The following is a 19,932-nucleotide window of genomic DNA, read 5'->3' as shown; positions in this document are numbered from 1 at the left end:
GTCCTCTGCAGTCATTAGTCAATGTTTAAACAGTGTTTCCTTACCTAGGTGTTTACTCCAGTAAAGAAAAAATATTCTTTAGACTAGACTTCAACATTTAACTAGTTTGGTTTTTTTCTCTTAACCCCCCCCCCCCTTTTTTTCCTTGCCCTCCATTCCTTTTCTCTTGTTATGTTTTTATAATGGATCTTGTTGAGATAAATATCAAAGGTTCCAAAAGTAATTTTTAAGGGGGCTCTAGAAAGGACAAATGTAAAATCTTCTATTTTATAGGAGCTGTAATACTGGTGATCTTTAGCAGTCAGCTGTAACATATGTCCCGTCTATGACTGTATCCTGATGCATGAATCCAGTGTTTAACAAATCCTATAGCATGTTTGGTCATGCATGATCTCTGATCATCTCTTGTAGCATATCTGCAGCTTCTGACATGTTCTGGTCCATGTCTTTTCTCTTTCACTTAGTAAATTAGGTAAAGCTCTGTTAAAACCAACTGTTTTATTTTTTATTTTCCTTTCTAACAATGTCGATGGAGGGATCTCCACTGCTGGCTATTGTACTCTGTTCAGGTATTCAGGTTCTGCCAGGCATGGTGTGACCTGGAGCGGCCGCTGGGTATCACCCCACTGGGCCGTCATCATGCATGAGTGTGATGTCAACACACACCTAAAGAGAGGTGGGAATGTTCACCCGGCGGCATAAGGTATGCTGCCGGGTCCCCTCCTCTCCCGTGCAACTGTTGGGCTTTCAGTCCATGACTGAGTGCCCGACTTTTCAGAGGGGGTGACACCAAAAATGTCAGTCATTTTGGTGACACCATTCTGATGCACCCCCCTTGTGACCTCACTGCTGCCTAAATACCCAAACAGAGCCTACATCTAATAAGATGAAGTTGCTATTTAGGGGACATTTTTCCACCAGGCTCAGTCGATTTATAAATGTGCTTTGGTTAAGCTGGGTGTTTCTGAAATTCTGTAAACTTTTGGCCAATTCAGCAGTATCTGGTCCAAAATTGAGCTGTCTATGGCCAGCTTTAGACTATCTAGGTGTTTCCACTTATATATTGATTGTTACATTGTCTACAAGCTCAACAATGTACTTATTTTTACAAATTTATGCCTTTATTATACACATGCCCTGAACAACTGTCAAAATGACAAAGATCTGAAAACAAGCTGGCAGCGATGACTATTTATTTTAATTACACATATCCATAATTCCTGTGCAAATATTAATAAAAAAGTTTTAATAAATAACAAAGAATGTTGTACATGCCTACCTGAATTTACAAGAGACAAACTGAAGAGCTGTTTCACTTTGTTCAACCAGGGTGAATGGGAAAATAATTTATTTTCATCTGCTTTCATCAGAATGGCTTTTTCTAACTCCTTCTGAAGGATTTGTCTAGAACCAGATGTGTCGTACATTCCCATAAAAACATCTCCTAGGATTTGCTTGAACACTAAATGACTCTGTGAAACATAAGACCACAATCTGGGAATTAAAAATGAGATGCAACCATAGAAATTAAGGCAACACAGTCTTTAAGGTCTGGAAAACTGGTTCAATGTAATAAGAGGCTAACCTGGACTATGTCAGCAAACCCCACAAAATTAGGTTCCTTTAACTAAAAAAAACATGATATAGTTCCTGCCTTAGACAATCATTTGTTTTGCAAACGGTCTAAAGCTAAAAAATGGCTGCCAAAACATTTGATCTAAACACAGGGAAAATATAATTTCATTACGGTTGATGTAAAATAATTCATAGTACTTTTTTGTGCCAGCACAAACAAGTAAAGAATGCATAATGTTAATAAAGTTGGGATTTTGACTAGTAGAATTGCAGTCACATTGCTGTATTAAGTAAATGTACTGATGTAGTTAGATTTTCATTTTTAGTCATAATGTACAGTATATGTTGATTATCCCGTGCACTTTATGTTATTTATGGAATCTAAAGGTGGCAAAAACAGCTTGCCTGAGGTTTTCCTAACAATCGGGCCCTTTAACCACCCTAAAGGACAATAAAGGACCATTTTTATTACAGGTATTTATATAGCGCCGACAATTTACGCAGTGACCATTAAAGGACAATAATCAGCACCGCCATATGTTTCCTAACATTGCTCCAGTTTTCCTGGGTGCAGGTGAACAGACTTTATTTTTAGTGTTCTTAAAGAAAAAGCCATTTAGGAACCTGCCCTCGACCCTAAGGAGGAAAAAAAAATTCAGCACTGTAATATGAAAAGATTCAGTCTTCTTAGTTATATTTACTTCACAGCTCATGTTATGCTCCCAAAGCCAAGATTCCTACTAGCTGGAGAGTTTCTACTGACAGGTTTATGAATAAAACACATATACCCTTGCTGTTCCTGTATTTTTGCTGCCCTTTTCTTAGGTGTATGATGCCTGTCTACTGATCTTGGTCTGGAACTCCTTGCTATACAAGTTTTACCAAACTCTACTACTTACATCGCCTGTCATTCGTGGGCCTAGCACATCTTGTAGTGCGTCAGCTACCAAGGCGTGACTTTCCTTCATAGCAAGCAGAACAGGGTTAGAAGAGATGACTTTTTTATTTCTGTCTGTGCTGTTGCCAGTTTTTAAACTTGGCACAGGACCTGAAATATGCAAAAGCAGATAAAATAAGTAAATATGCTTACCATTCACATTTTATACTAACATGATCACAATAATGATTAGTTTTTTTTCCATTTTAAAAACATATCTATGTCAATAATGTTATAGCATGCTTATGGTTGTCATTAAGTCAAAATATGATATTCATATGACTTGTTTTGTAACACCAATTTCATTCTAAGTATGTGCAGTGAGCCTGATGCATGTATTACTCCTTGAATCAGATATAAGAAGTTATTTATTCTAATGCATCTTACTTGATGCATATGCTGTGAGCTGCTGATAAGACATAGCACTGCTAGAGCGGGAGAGTCTTCCTCCTTCCAGCTCCATGCGACCATTAATCATCTTCTCAATCTCCCGCCTCTGACATGCCCGGTATATGACTTCTACCATAGACTGGAAGCTGATATGTCGGTGATATTCCTCTGAGCTAAGGGCCAACAAGATGAAGCAATACATCAGAACAAAGCATAATGCACACATCACATTCTCAAGTTCTGTTTAAAAGAACAGGTAAGTAACATATAAATCTAAAAACTCTGTATGTTGTTGAACATATTTTTAGTTTTAGTTTTAAAAAATGGGAAACATTTAAGCTACAATAATTAGTATTGGCTGCAAGCCAATAGTGTAGGTTGATCTTTAAAACTTAGCTATAACATATGACTGTACAATTCGTAGATGTCACTTTCTACAAATATGTACCAACTATAAGTTATTAGCCGCTCATATGAAGCTCACATTAGGTATATCAGGTATTAGTAAGGTGACATTCTTGCTTACAGAATATCAAAGATATGATTATAATTAGTGGTACCCAATGCTAAAAACATTTTATAATTCTCTGAGTCTCTATCTTCAGGAGAAACCCATTACTGAGGTGCCGATTTAGAATAATAACATGGCCAGGTACCTGAACTATTAACATATTATTTAATTCTAGATCAGTGTTTCCTAAACTTATCCTCAAATCCTGTACTCTGGATATCCACATGTATAGATCGACCACACTGCTGAGACATTAATGATGATGCCATCTGTACAAATGTGATGTTACTTGCAAAACCTACACTGCTCATGGGATTTGAGGACACCTTTGAGAAAAAAACTGTTCTAGTATATTTGCTAAATCAATAAGCAGGAAGGTAGTAGTTGGTCAACTGTGCTGCTGAGATTAGTAACACCACTACAGAGCCTATAAAGCATACTATAATTCTGAAACTAACAGTTGTTCTTTGAGCAGGTCTGAGATGAGTTGTAGTCTGGTGGCGATGATCTTGGAACCTTTGAAGCCAAGGCTGGTAAGTTTAGCCTTGAGAAGTGCAGTGTGGTTGGGAACAACCAAAGAGACTGCTCTAAATATGGCTTGAACATCATTAGGTAGATTCTGGAATCCTGTTTTGGAGACAGTGAGAAACAGGCCGCAGTTGGGGTGTGCTTCAACCTGCAAATACAAATAGGTGTTAATGAAAGCACATAAATGACAAAAAAAATAAATCTGTTGACTTCTTAAGAATATAAAAAAAGCACCTTAATACTTTACACATATTTATTTCTTAAAGTGTTCTACTTATAACTATGAATTTTGTTTGTCATCATTAATGAACTGAAACATCCTGCAATCAAATCAACACACTGTTGCTTGATCTTTGAGTTCATAAAGTGTTCTTATTTTACTGTCTTTATCAGGAATGAATAGGGTAGCAGCAGTGTCAGTTCTCACGGGAAGCTGCCATTCAAATATGCTGCCCAGCGCCGAGTGTCAGCTTGAGGTATGGTTGGGCTAGGGCCACCAGGGAGCTCCATCCATAAGTGCATTGCTCTCAGCTCCGTTGCGTGTCCTGCAGAGGTGCCTGGACTGGAGAGAAGTAACATTCTTGCTCCTGGCACCTCTACAGGATGTGCAAGGGAATGTACAAGTGGATGCACATATGGATGGAGCTCTGCCACAGCACCTCAGCCCACAATGGACCCCAGGCTGAGGATCCACTCCAGTTCTCCTAAGATGGGCAGACTGGGTGGATTTTAAATTTTTGTAAAAAATTTTGGGAAGTGCATATGTGTGTGAAAGAATGTCTGTGAGTGTGTGATATTGTGTCTGAGGTTGTGTTAGTGTTTTCGAGGGCCCATTCACACTAGTACAGTGCATTAATCACACAGTCCTATGCAATCAAACCTACCACGCATTCAGGTGTGAGGTGCATTGAATTGCCATTCAAATCTGAATGGCACCTCAAACGCATCTCCCACCCACAGATCTATTGCCCACATCGGATCGCGCGGTACCGCAATGCCATGCATTCCATTAGAGTGGAACTTGGGTCATTACTTGGACTAAGGACAAATGTGGGTCCTGAGGTTACACAGGTTGAGAACCACTGATCTAAAGGATCATTAATATTGGAAACCTGAAATTACAGAACTATCAACAAACTCAGAAGAGCTGTTGGGACAGCAGAAGCAAGAAAAAGGGTGAAACCAGAACTAGAGTCCCAACTGGAAGATTTCCCATCTATTCCTGTTCTGCTGACAACCCAAATTTTGAAGTCCCACCTTGTCTCTTTTTGGTTTAAAAGGCAGCACAGTTTACTGATTTTAGAACATTAAACTGCAAGCTCCTTTTGGGTGGGGGCTACAGTAAAGCATGGAATAATATTTAATACCTATAAAATGTATGGAAGTAATAATCATATTGCAATAGTTTTGTAAAACAACTGAAACTGGGCCCAGTTAAGAAATTGTTGCTGTATTACTGCAGGTATATAAATGAATACCCTTCATACTATGGACTTTTTGTTTCTGCATTTTTCAGTACATTTTATGTACGCAATCACCCACTAGATGGTGCTAATAGCTTTCAACAATGTAATTACAACACAACCGTGTGATTACGTAACCGATGAATGTTCAGTTATATAAAATGTCTAACCATTATCTTTACAACGTGTTCCTTATTTAAACACTTATAGGAAGTCCACAAGCAGTGAAACCGGTCTGACATTCACAATTGACTTAAGCAAATATCATATACTATATCTAGAGGCATAATCTTCCTGAAACAAGCCTAGAGATGCAAATCATTATTGTGCAATGGAATGAGAAACCACAGCCACAGGTCAGATTGGCCTTTACTGAGGGGAAAAAAGTCAGTTAATTTGTCAGGCTGCAGAAAGACCTGATAAGGGAATAATGTCTGCAAAGAATATTTGATAGCATGATTCATTCTCTGTAAACATTTCCAGACCTTGCATCCATCTTGTATAGTGATCTTAGATAGTCTGGCATTGAATGAGTCATAAAGGGCCCGGGCATTGTGCATGAAGACAGAGACTGCCTGCTCAGGGAGGAGGTGAAAATCATCAAAACAGCTCCAGCATCCATCCTAAAAAGCAAATGAAAAACAAAATCATTTTACTGACATGTTAAAGCTCATTAAACCGTGACGCTAAAGCCTTTAGTTTTAAGTGCACAACAAAAAGACATCTGGTTTGAAATCTTCCATAGTCTTTGGTCAGGGATTCAATCAAACTCTTTTGCAAGGAACATTTCAAGATAATTTGCTCTTTAAAATTGAACAAGCAAGTGCCCATGAGGTTGATTTACTTAAGGCAAATAGGTTGTACACATTAGAGGGGATTTTCACTTTACAACATAATTTTCCCTTACCTTAGTGAAAGTGGTGAAAATTCACTTTGCAAAGAATTCCCAGTCATGTGCAAGGAAAATGTAAACAAAGTAACTTTGCCTAGACATGATTGGTTGATGGAAGCCAGTAGAGCTCTACCTCATTCATTTAGCTAAGTAAGGGAAATACCCTTGCAATATGAGCAGCCTACTTGCCTTCCTATATGTAGAATCCCACTTCCTTATTTGAAGAGATAGGGCAAAAAGATAGGACAAAAAAAATCACTAGTGCTATTCACTGTGATTCTGATTGATTAGGAGGATTGTCTAACTGTCTGTGGATTGCTGGTATAACCACATCACTAAACATTGCCAATGAACATTATCAAATAAAAAAACCATGATTGGAATTTATAAAAACTGGGGCAGGCAAAATCTGGAGCAGCTGTTCATGAGAACCAATCAGCTTCTCTCTTTCATTTTCAAAGCTTGACTGAACAACCTGAAGTGCGAAACTGGTTACTATGGGCAACTGCTCCAAATTCTGTCTGCTCCAGTCTTAATAAATCCCCCCAAAACTGTCAAAAAGTATCAGCTGAACTGACCTGAGCTTTATTCACCCTTGAGAAGAGCAGATTAGGAGTAGATTGAATCATCAAAAAAAACAAGGTAACACTCTTGGAAGGAAAAGGGTCCTTTACAGTTAGAGTTTAAAAAATGCGGACTAGTCTTCCAGAGAAACTATTTCTGGCCAACTCAGTAGATTGCTTTAAAAAGGACAGAGTGTGTTTCTAACTGCACAAAATACAGATGGCTATGATATTTTCAAGAAATAACACTGTAGAAATTGATCCATGGAGTATCCCATTGCCTGTTGGGATCAGTAAGGAATTATTTTCATGCTAGAACAAACTAGATAATGCTTTGTAAAGTGTTTGCCATGCTTTGGATTAACTATTGGATGCACCTTGAGGATGCAAGGTTTTTATTTATTTTCAATTTAACTTGATGGATATGTGTCTGTTTGCAAATTGGACCATGCTTTAAGGTGCCCACACACCTTGCGATAATCGTACGATAATCGCGGGAAATCCCGCGATCGTACGATTATAGTAAGGTGTGGGGAAGCCGTGCGACCTCTACTACTGTAAGGTCGCACGACTTTTATCTTACGAACATGTTCGAAGACCCGCCGAAATTCGTACGATTTTCTGCGGGTGTGTAGCATGTTCGTAAGACAAAAGCCGGACGGGCAGGTGTGCGCAAGCGCACACTGCCCGTTTGGCATTGTGGTCATCGGAAGCCCGCCACTCAGCGGGGCGGGCTTGCCATCATTGCAAGTACGATCTGCCTGTCCAAGATAGGCAGATCGTATGTTTTTTTAATTACCTCACAACCATCGCAAGACAAAAGTGTTGCGATGGTTGTAAGGTGTGTGCCCAGCCTTAGAAGGGCTTTTTACTTTCCTGTGCATTAACTGCAGGTTTAGGGCTCTGAGTATACACTGTTTTCATTTATTTGTTTTTAAAGTAATGGACATGTCTCTTTTTTTAAACCAAACTATGTAATTGTTACTAAACCATTTTCTAATACTGAGCCTGTAATATAACCTCTTCTCAGATTGTGAACAAAGACAGATGCAAAATAGTGCTCTATGTGTATGTTTACCCAGTGACTGAATAGATATGGATATTTGCAGTATGTCATATTTCTCCCCTGTGAACTCTATAAATTCTCGTGGAGTCACAAGGCGGCCCAACGAAGTCATCTCGTGGAGTCATCTCGTGGCCCAACGAAGTACTGATGGGGTGGTCATAATAATCTGGCCACGCAGTGTATATAATAGCAGAACTAAAAAACATGTGCTGTAGCACAAACAGCTTTTTCTAATTTCACCTGCAAAGTAAAAAAAACAACTGTTGATCCTGCCAGTTAAGGCCACCAAATTCACCTTCCTGTGATAGTGTGACACTGATGCTGCACTGCTCTTGAATTCACTGCAGTGTTGCCATGCTTATGTAGGTTATAACTGTTTGTTCTACAGTGAGATAAAAAATGTTGCAAGTGGTGTAGCTATCAACATTGTCCCTGCTAATTTAGAAGTCTGTAGCTTGTCAATCGTCACCTGACCACACTGCTTTCTGGATTAACAGCACTGCCACTGCTTCTGAAACCCTCCCAGTATAAGATGTAGTGTTTGGGAGGAGAAGCATCTGAGGCACAAATGAAGGAGGATTTGGCTCAGTGAGTGACTTTATGAGGCTTGTGCATCACATAGTAACTGGATTTGGAACTTCAGTAACTCTATGTTTGGAAGTTTGGAAATTTAGACTGTCATGCAGGAGCTCAAAGTTGTACTTTACTCCCTCCCTGCTGCCCTATTGGGAAATATAAGGTGGGGAGATGGAAATGTTTTTTTGGAGCGATGTTTATGAACGTCACTCTAGCCCTGCACACCTGCACCTTAAGCCCCTCATGTCCATCCTCCCACTGTATGTGACCTAGGCATTAACCCATTTACACCCTCCTCCCTCTGTGTATGACCTGTACATTTAATGAGGCACTGTATCTAGTCAGAATTCGTTGTTTAACCACTTTAACACCAGCATGTTTCTTCATTCCCAAAAAATTGTGGCAAAAAATCAGATCACCTTGAGATGTCTTCTTTCCAAAAAGGGACCATTTGGGGGGATCTTGTACGGTCCTGGCATTTGTTATGTTTTATAAGAGAAAATAAGGGAAACCCTTTTTAAAAATGTTCAGCCTTTTTTTTTTATAGTGAAAAATAAAAAGCCCAATTTTTTTTTACATACCACCAAAAGAATGTGCTATCTGCTTAAAAAAATATAGGTATAGTATTGCACAAAGATGTGCGGTCAGGGGGAGGCAGTAGATGGAAATGTTTTTTTGGAGCGATGTTTATGAACGTCACTCTAGCCCTGCCCCCCTGCACCTTAAGCCCCTCATGTCCATCCTCCCACTGTATGTGACCTAGGCATTAACCCATTTACACCCTCCTCCCTCAGTGTATGACCTGTACATTTAATGAGGCACTGTATCTAGTCAGAATTCGTTGTTTAACCACTTTAACACCAGCATGTTTCTTCATTCCCAAAAAATTGTGGCAAAAAATCAGATCACCTTGTGATGTCTTCTTTCCAAAAAGGGACCATTTGGGGGGATCTTGTACTGTCCTGGCATTTGTTATGTTTTATAAGAGAAAATAAGGGAAACCCTTTTTAAAAATGTTCAGCCTTTTTTTTTTTATAGTGAAAAATAAAAAGCCCAATTTTTTTTTACATACCACCAAAAGAATGTGCTATCTGCTTAAAAAAATATAGGTATAGTATTGCACAAAGATGTGCGGTCAGGGGGAGGCAGGTGAGGCAGAGCCTCACCTAGAATTATGGAGGAAAAAGCTGTCAGATTCAAGTCTGAAGCTGACAGTTTTTTCTCCATTCAGTGCGGCATTTATCAGGTTACACAGCAGGGAAATCCTCCCAGCTTTTGACAGGTAGTTAGGTTACACGGCAGCAGGCTTCCCCACTGCTTGTGTAACCTAACTATTGAAGCCAGAGCTGTCACAGCCTCTACTTGTTAGAAGCGTGAGCTCTGTGGATGGCTTGGACCAATGGCAAAGCGTAATTGGTCCAAGCTGTCCATTCAAAAGATCTCGAAGCCTCAGCATTGACTAGCAAGTGAGGGGCATGAAGGCTCCTCCCTTTCTCCTTTACACTAACTTGGAGAAGGGGTGGGGGTGGGGCTACATCTGGCGGGGCGTGCTGGGGAATACCTCACCCGGAACAAGAGGTACAGTATGTCACTGGTATTGCATGACTAAGTCATTGTCACTCAAGCTATCATAGAACTGAAAACTGAAAACCAACCTGGTAATATACACTCTGTTACTCAAGTGGTTAAAGTAGAAAAGTCAAACTCCACCCAAAAACTCTTCCTTTAAGTTTTGAATAGAGAAGGGAAATGTTAGATCCTCTGCTTGGCTTTTTTTCATCTGTGTCCCCAGTGGGAAAATTTTTGGTTCAAAGAATACTTACATGCAGGGTTGAAATTCTAGTTATAAAAAGTAGTAAGGTCACTGAGCATGAGTTTGCATTGTACAGCAGGTTTTGTCTACTGACAAATTAACATTTTCTCAGTACAAATCTAAACCTACCAGAGCAGTTCCATTCAAAACTCTCCCAAGCGCAGATAAGTCTGTTGTTGGAGAACACGTGAAGAGAAAAACAAAATTTCCCAATACGTAAGACAGGCCCTTAAAAAAAAAAAAAAAAAAGTTATTTGTAGAAAGTAAAAAATAAATATACTAAGTATACTGACCACCATCTCAGCCAGGCTTGATTAAACTGGGCAACTGTTCCAGTTTCTTTATGCTCCAGTTTTGATAAATTCCCCCCATGTCATTGTTAGCATAATGTGGGGAATTTATCAAAACTGGAGCAGAAGAATCTGGAGCAGTTGCCTATGGCAACCAATCAGCGTCTCAGTTTGTTCAGTTGAGATTTGAAAATGAAAGAGAGAAGCTGATTGGTTGCCATGCACAACTGCTCCAGATTCTCTCTGCTCCAGTTTTGATAAATTCCCCTCAATGTATTTATCATGCAAAATTCAACATTTAAGAAGTATTGAGCTTCCTTGGACAGGAACATCATAAGATCTTCAATGAGGTGCATGTGGTCTTAATTTCACCCATAAATGAATCCCCAAACAATGGGAAAATAGAACCAATGACTTAATGGTGAACTATAAAAGACAACAATTAATGCTGCTGTGCATAATTAATATATCATTAAAAAATGTTTTTAGTGCAAGAACCTGATGTTGACTTGTTGTCAGCCTCATTCTTTTCATAGCGGAGCTCAGGCAAGGGAAAGGAGAATTAGCACAATGAGCCAGCCAGGTGTGCTGCAGAGCAAAGAACATGCTAATAGGAGAAAGCAAGGTGACACAGAGATGAGCTCATCAATGTACTGCTTCTTCTTTCAGTGTCCAGTCACAGGGTGGGGGTGGGAAAGGGACCTGAATGTGAAAGTGAAACTGCAGTAGAGCAAGGTCAGTTACCCTCCCCTGCTAGAAAGGGCTGTGCTTTAGGGCAGAGTTGTGTCGATCTCCAGACTGGATGGAAATAAAAATGAAATCCTTTGGTAGGTAAACAGCTCTCATATATGCATTCCATCTATATATTATGCTGCTTGCCTGGAGTTCTTCTCTATTTTAATTTTGTCCATCTGTAACAACTACTTGATTTTGTTATGAAAAGTATATTATTTATCACATGAGACTAGCACATACCTTTACTGTTTCGGTTTTACCAACTCCATGATCACCTTGGAGGGCCACTCCATTCCTCTGCTGTAAAATCTGTAGCAAATAATTAAGAGAGAAGCACACAGTTCACAACACATCTATTTTAATAGAGTCTAATACCAGAAGATCTCCAAGCTGTGCATTAAGGAAATAACTACTCACAGGCTTATTTAGTATCATTATGTATGGTGATGCACCGATACCAATACCAGTATCGATGCCGATACTGAGCATTTGCACGAGTACTTGTACTTGTGCATATGCTCCGATACCAAAACCCAATACCAGTGCTTGCTGGGGACCACACAACAGCCTTCTTGGGGACCACAAGGCACCTGTTTACAAGGCTTCTGCCACATCTCCCCTCCTGAGACCCTCTGCACATCTCCCCCTCCTGAGACCCTCTGCACATCACAGTTCCCCCTCCTGAGACCTTCTGCACAAGACATCAGGCTGTCACCCCGCAACAGAGCAGCAGCACAGAGTATGTACAGGTATGGTGCAGCAAAACTGCACCTGAACACCACAGCTACTTTACTGGGATTTGAAGTTCTCTAAAGCTTGTGGTATTCTGCATTGCTGCATAATTTATTGCTGGGATTTATAGTCCTCCATTAGTCCTCTACAGCTGATGATATTATTCTGCTTTGCTGTATAATGTATTGCTGATATTTGTAGTCCCTCTAAAGCTTGGAGTCAGTGGCAGAACTACCAGGGTCACAGCTGCGACCGAGCCCTGGCACTCCACCACTGTCCTAAAATCTTTAGTCTGTATTGGTTTAGAAAAGCTGTCACAAGACACTATAATAAAGGAATCATAATTGGTATTGGTGAGTACTTGAGGAAAAGTATCGGTACTCAGTCTGGAAAAAATGGTATTGGTGCATCCCTAATTATATATAGCAGCAAAGAAGAAAGAGTAATTATTATAATAATACAGGATTTATATAGCGCCAACAGTTTGCGCGCATTAAACTCACAATACAATTCAAGACAAGATGGTAAGGAGGGCCCTGCCCCTGATGGCTTACAATCTAAAAAGGGAGGGAGAAGTGATACATGAGGAGGTAGCTGTGTGGGGATGAAATGTTTGAGAATGTAATTCATAGCAACCATTAAGCTACTAATAGGTGAATCGTGGTTGGTGGTTTTGGCTTTGTTACACACCAGTTCTCTGTGAATTATGATCCTAAATAAGTAAATATTCTATACTGTTTAATGGGAATATACGATGAAACATAGAAAATCCTTCTTTGTGCATTCATCAGATATATGGCCTGTAATAAATATTACATTGGTAAACTGTCTATGATAAAAGAATCAGTTTGAACAATTACCATTTCACTTGTTAAATAAATTACATTTAAAATATAGCTAAGCCCCCTGCTGTCATGTATGTATCTTCAGGATAAAAAAAACCAAAATGTAGTGTTTTCTCACTACGCAGCTACAAGCTAGCTGACAATAGGGATCATTTATCAATGTCCTTTCAGAACATGCTTTATACATGACTTAACTTGGGGCACTTTTCCACTGCATTAATTTACATATCAATTAAAGGAACAAAGCAGCCAAAATGTCAGAATGTTCTGCTAATATTTGTTATTGCAACGCATGTGTAAAAATATTGTTATTGTGTGAATTAATAGAGGCGGAAACTTCCATTTCCAGCTATTTGTTTGAAAATATTGTAGAATTAAATTTTTCAAGTTGGTCAGACTACTGTACTGTAGTCTAAAAAAAAAATTATAAAAACACGAATGAAAAAATGTACAATCTTCTTTTTGCATATATAGAATTGTGCTATTTTTCCTTAATCTAAATATGGACTAATATAATAAATAACATTATAAGATATTTCAAGTAAGATATATAAACAAGTAAGATATATAAACATTTACATATTTATTTCATCATCATGATCATTTTAATTCTGATATATGTAACAGCCAGGACGAAACGCTTGTAACATATTGATCAGTGTTTTATATATGAAAAAATAAGAACATTTCATTATGGATAGATATACGGTATATATTTTTAGCATACTACAAGAGAATTTAGAATAGGTAAAAGAGGAGACAAACAAAGGATATAAAAGAAACACATAAAGGTGACATAAAAGATGCAAATTAGAAAGACATATTTGGCCTCATTATTAATATATATCCTACTCAGCAAGCCAAAGGTAAAAGCCCCTAGAATGAAGTGTGGTCAAAGTATTGATGCACATACTGTAAGAGCTTGTCAAAGCAACTATAGCATTTACCTGGGATATTTTAAGGAAACATTTCTCTGTTACAGGATTCATAATAAAAGGGGTTGTTGCTCCATAAAATTCACAGCCATAAACATACTGAGCATCCAGTATTTTCAGCTCATGCCTTAGTGAACCATCTGTAATTGAAACATTGTTATTATTTTAAAATACATGTTTTAACAACAATGTTTTGCTAATGGAATTGCCAGATATACACCAACACAGGAACGTGGTTCAAAATATTTAGGTCTGGGGCATTTGGGTGTCCAAAATCTAAATTTCACGAACTATCACCTACCCCTAGCACCGATTGGGACACTTACACTTAACATCTCCATTACTCTAACCTTACACTTTCTTTACACCTTAAAATGAATGGTTTACCCTTAACCTGCCCCCTAAATCTACATTCAAACCTCTCGGTTTTAGACCCATTTTATGTGTTTTTTCCCATTTATTAATTTTAGCCCTATCAATTGATAAAAGGTACACCAAAGATGCAGCAAAGTTTTTTTGATGTACTGCACCAAAAACACACCAAACACAGACGGGTGAAAGGGTTCTAACAGTTAAATCCTAACCTAGACAGTTAACCTAATCCAAAAACATAATTCTTAACCCAACCCCTAAAATGAACCCCTGACACCTAACCTATCTCAGAAAATGAGCCGTTAAGAGGCAAACTAAGGCTAACACCTAACCTATTCCTCCCCCTACCATTAAACATCATCCCATAACCTTTGACCCATTTGGTCTATCAGCCACAGCAGCCCACAAGGAAGACATTGGGTGTAAGGGGGAAAATTAGGATTTTGGGTCTATCCACCTCACTATTGTTTGCACTTGTTGCTGGTGAATATATAGAGGCATCCTTCATATACTTATCACACTTCTGTAGCATTTTAGCAATTCGATAAGGTGAGGATCTTACTCCCTTGTTGCCTGGCTGCCCACATAATGCCTCTCTGAATGTTCTGCAATGATAGTTCACTGCAAAGTAGTAGTGATAACTCCATAAAGGATGTCTCCTGCTGATTTTTGCTATTCACCCAACTAAGTAATTAAAAACAATTTAACACAGGGCATGATATGTCTGTTAAACTTAAGCTGCATAGCCATAAATAAGAAAATGTACTTATGCCCACTTATGCAAGTTGACCTCCTGAATATTGCTTCACTCGTAGCAGGGATGAGGGCCGGCATCAACATTTTCCTAGAAGAACCCTTTAAATTATAGCTATGCCCCAGCTCTGACCCTAAACCTAACACCTAACCCTTAACCTAGTAAGTTCCAAAAACTGAAAAGTCACCGTACCTATTTAACTGATAATTTATGTGCCAAATTATCTGCACCAAAACACAATAATCCTATGTCCACTGCTTTTAGACTTTACCTAAAGTCACCCTCCATAGCAATACTTTTCATAGCACAACATTTCATTCCCTTTTTATGTACATTGTTTGTGCAATATTCTAACAATTTACTTTATAAAGGATTATTTATGTACAGAGCTACTTACTGTTGTCTTTAAGATAAAAACGAGTAGCTTTTCTGAAATCAAAATCGACAACTTCTCGGACTTTGTGTGAAAAAAACGTATCCATGACATCACGGAGATACAGTACTTGCTAGAGAAGAAAAAATAAATGAAATGGCGCAGTCCAGCCAGATGTGACCATTGTTACATACATAGATTTTGAATACGTGCAAACAGTGGTGTAGATAAAGTGTGTGTAAACTCTAACAATGAACTTCTATGAAGTAGTCCATTATGGTCTGTTAAATATACAGTTGAAAATGTTTTGTTATGTCTTTTGTGCAAGAAAACAAACCTGTTGATCCTAAGCACTTTATACGATTAAACATGTGGTTAATTCTTTGCGACACACTTTTGGGATAGTTATGATCTTTTTACATCTTCTAGCTCTCCAATGCTGTGACCCTTCGATTTGAGGTTGTTTCCCCTCCTGCGCCAGACAACATGCACTTTCCCTTTACTTCCCCCAATGGTCGTGTCCTTCACCCACCCTTTCACCCTTGCTCCAAAATGACTCCTAATCTTCCAACTAAACAGTAAACATAACATACTCCCATAGTTGTGCAATGCTTTTATTTTCATACAGTGGGGCAAAAAAGTATTTAGTCAGCCACCAATTGTGCAAGTTCCCCCACTTAAAAAGATGAGAGAGGCCTGTAATTGGCATCACAGGTAGACCTCAACTAGAGGCAGAGCCAGCTGTCCCCGCCCCCTCCCCCGTCCGTTCCGCCAGTCAGCATTGGAGGATCGGACAGGGTAGGGGGGAATCCAGTCACTCCCCTGTCACGGCTCTCTGCAGTGACAGGATCGAGAAGTGAGCGAACGCCGATATGTGTTCGCTCACTTCCCGATCTACTGAGCCGACCTGTGACAGTTTCATTGTCACAGGTCGGCTGGAACTATGAGGTGAGTGAAAATCACTCACCACATAGTTCTCCTTTAATACTAAAGCTGAATCTCCTAGACCCGAATGGCATTTGGGATCCTACCACAGGTACTTGTAGCTGAACCCTGCGTGCATCTCTTAGCATTGGATAAGATCTCTGGCCAGTCTCAGCAAAGATGTACACACCTTAATATATGCTAGTAAAACAACAATGCCAAGCACAGCAAAAGACAGTTGGGCCATTACCTACTGAGATGCATAAGCACATGAAGTGCTTATTACTGCACTTATAGGTTTTCCAACCTGCTGAAAAAATCTTTCCCTGTACTACACAGAAAATAGTAAGATCTCTTGAAAGCATAAGGACAGAATCAGAATGCCACAACCTTAACTAACATGTTTAGATCTTGTCCCAGCCATCATTTTTGTAAGCATCTGGTCAGTTTACTGGAAATGTGGTAGATGTACTGACAAGAGAAACTAGTGTGAAAAGCAGCAGCGCCGAGTGAAAATTCACATATGATATTTCAGAGAGATGTGGCACCATTTTGAACAGATGGTTCACATTAATCATGCTTTTTTTTTTGGGAAGAATTTACTAACAGAAAGGATAGTAAAAGATGTCAACAAAATCAGCATCTGTCATAACATAATGAGATTTGTTTGGCAGATTTAAAAACTATTTTAGATTCCTAAAGAAAATATAAAGATATATGGCACACCATCATGGTGTTAAAGCCATTGGGTTAATTTACTAAAGTCAAATAGGCAGTTCACTTTCAAGGGAATTTGCACTTTGCAAGGGAAGTTTCCCTTACCTTGGTGAATATGGAGAAATTTCATTGCAAAGAATACCCAATCATGTGCAAGCAAAATTCATCTCATTCACTAAACTATGCGGAAACTTTTATTTTACTTCCCCTCTGCCGACAAAATCATTATGTACCCTTATGTGTGTTGATGAATATGTTCGTAGGGGCATCTTTTCACAACACGTAGCTCAATGTTTATAAATAAATATCTTGTCAATAGAAGCATTGGGGAGGATAGACCTCACTTCCTGTCTCTGTGACTACACAACAAGAATTCAGAGGAGCAGTTCTCACTGGGACAGAAAGACATGGGCAGTTGTAAAAATAACCTGATAAAAGACTACAACCCTTCCACATTGTATAAAGAAATAGTGTTTTGTTGCATTGTCCCCATTGGAGGGATTTACCATCAATACCTTTGCCAATGAGGACACAAGTGCAAACAAATTTATCATTGGGTGCTGGAGTTGGGCTTTAATGGGGAGGACCATTAATAAAACAAGGGTTGCATAAAGAGATGTTGGCTCTTGATATGCTGAAAAACATGACAGCATGACCTTCATGAAAGTTTGCCACTTTTCCTTGGATAATCATGTTATGCGTATATTCCTCCTATTAATTGTATGTTGCACAAGCATTTTGTAAACAGCATTGCTCACTCAAAAGGCATATGTTGGCTATCTACATATAACCTTTGTGCTAACCTCTGGCTAAAAGAGCTCCTCTCCTACCTCTGCTTTTCAGATGGTCAAGTACTTTAGGGGTTTAAACACTAACTCTGTCCACCTTTAGGCGATCCTTGGAAACTCATCTCTTAAGGGAAGCCTATCCCAGCTCAGCATAATAACTGTCCTTTTACTTCTTCCATTAACTCATCCCTGTCGGGTCCCGGTCCGTGGGCCATGTCGGGTCCCGGTCCATGGGACATGCCGAGTCCCGGTCCAAGCTCCTGTGCGGGGACGCACACGGAGAGGGCGTCCGCCGGCACAACAAGGCTGCGCAGACGCAGACGCCAGAAGGCCCGGCGGGATCCGCCCCGCGCGGCGTGACATCATCGCGCTGATACGGGCCGGCGCATGCGCAGGAACGGGTCCCCGGCCTATATAAAGCACCACAGGACGCTCATTCAGTGCTGAGTGATCTTCAGCCAGTGTTGGATGTCATTACCTTGCTCCTGTCTCCTGAACTTGTTGAACTGGCTTTCCTCCCTGACGTTCCCATTGGATTAGCCTCTGTACCTTGCTGCCAACTTGTTATCGACACGGCTTGCTTCTTGACGCTCCTTTTGGATTAACCCTTTGTACTTCGATTGCCCGCCTGTTATTGACCCGGCCTGTCTCCTGACTTCCCGATTGGATTAAAGCGCGATCAAGCACGGTCGACTACTCTGCACCCGACACCCGTGCACCCCCTGCTGAGCACACTGTCTTCAACCCCAGTGGTCGTCAGACGGGGTTGCAAGGGAGGTCCTCCTCGTCAATTCGGGCCCACACCACAACCCTAACAATCCCACACAATTATTACCTTTTGCATCACTTCAGGGATTTAAACACTAACTCTGTCCACCTTTAGGCGATCCTTGAAAACTCATCTCTTAAGGGACGCCTATCACAGCTCAGCATAATAAGTGTCCTTTTACTTCTTCCATTAACTCATCCCACACAATGATTACCTTTTGCATCACTTGCCCCTCCTATTAAATTGTGAACTCTCACGTGTATGGCCCTCCTAACCCTCCTGTATTGAACTGTATTGTAACTGTACTGTCTCCTTCTATTTTGTAAAGTGCTGCGCACTGTTGGTGCTATATAAATCAATAATAATAATAATAATAACAACAACTCATTAATGTTTTAATATACCATGATTATATTTTCCAGCTTCAGCCTCTGAGCTTGGGATACTGGCTCTTCCATATTCTTCCAGTGCCCTCTTGAAGCGATAGTGGAAAGCTTCAGTGCCAATGTGGAATATTTTTTAAAGAGTCGAGATTGTGCCTTCCGATCTTGTCTAAACTCAGAGACAGATGTTTCAAAGTCTCTGGTCCACAGGTAAAGCAGACCAAGTACTACCACTTGAGTAGGATACTGGAAAAAAAAAGCATAATATTGTCAAGATGATATCCCTACTGGTAAGGTGGCACATTATGTTCTCAAGCATAGTATTATTTCAACTGTGTACATTTTGGTTGTCAATTTATTATTTTATATTCATTATTACTAACTTTTTTTTAAATCTACATGTAAAAAGTTTTTTTTAGTTTATTCATGTTACTAATTTATATAGCACTGACATATTTTTCTGGAAATCTCTACATTTAACCATTATCAGTCCATGCCTTTGAAGAAGCTTATAGTCTAATGACCCTGCTATGATAATGCACATGTGGACACAGTAGGGAAAGTTTTAATTGCAAGAGAAAACCAGTGGTTAATTTGTGATGAAACCCATGAATCTAGGAATACATTTTTACATTCTGGAAAGAAGCCGTACCACCCAAAGACAACCTATTCAAACATGGGGCAAAAGGCAAATTCCAGGTTCTTGATGCTCCTCAAACCTAGGACCAGTGATGCAAGTCAAGAGTGGATCCACCATGCCGAGTGTTTCCATATTATAATGCAGTAAAGTAATCCAATTTAGGGTAATTGCCAGAGGTTCTACTAAAGAACTTTATTTCATTTAATGCACTATTTAATGTGTATGTATCTCAGCTCTATTTTATGATTGCTTTATATTTATGTGAAGTGTAGAAGCAAATAGTACTTCTTTATTAAGAGACTCTGCCATGGGGTAATAAGGGAACACTTCTACATCTATAAAGTTTTCTGCAATTCCCCAT

At 39.5% G+C, this 19,932-nt stretch overlaps 1 protein-coding gene across 1 annotated transcript in view; it reads right to left on the bottom strand.

Moving 5' to 3' along the window:
* Positions 1 to 19,932, bottom strand: part of LOC108798581 (dynein gamma chain, flagellar outer arm-like) — a 113,473-nt gene that overhangs the window by 19,144 nt on the left and 74,397 nt on the right. The window contains exons 41-47 of the mRNA XM_018570340.1: positions 18,953 to 19,177; positions 11,580 to 11,648; positions 5,890 to 6,027; positions 3,872 to 4,089; positions 2,900 to 3,075; positions 2,475 to 2,623; positions 1,280 to 1,472 (exon numbers count right to left, since the gene is read on the bottom strand). Coding sequence (XP_018425842.1) covers positions 1,280 to 1,472; positions 2,475 to 2,623; positions 2,900 to 3,075; positions 3,872 to 4,089; positions 5,890 to 6,027; positions 11,580 to 11,648; positions 18,953 to 19,177 — 1,168 coding nt within the window. The remainder of the gene's footprint in view (positions 1 to 1,279; positions 1,473 to 2,474; positions 2,624 to 2,899; positions 3,076 to 3,871; positions 4,090 to 5,889; positions 6,028 to 11,579; positions 11,649 to 18,952; positions 19,178 to 19,932) is intronic.

This window comes from Nanorana parkeri, unplaced genomic scaffold, assembly GCF_000935625.1.
Source record: "Nanorana parkeri isolate BGI_ZX_2015 unplaced genomic scaffold, ASM93562v1 scaffold1511, whole genome shotgun sequence".
Classification (NCBI taxonomy): Eukaryota; Metazoa; Chordata; class Amphibia; order Anura; family Dicroglossidae; genus Nanorana; species Nanorana parkeri.
The sequence above is the reverse complement of the archived record's forward strand: the minus strand, read 5'-3'. Positions and strand labels throughout refer to the sequence as shown.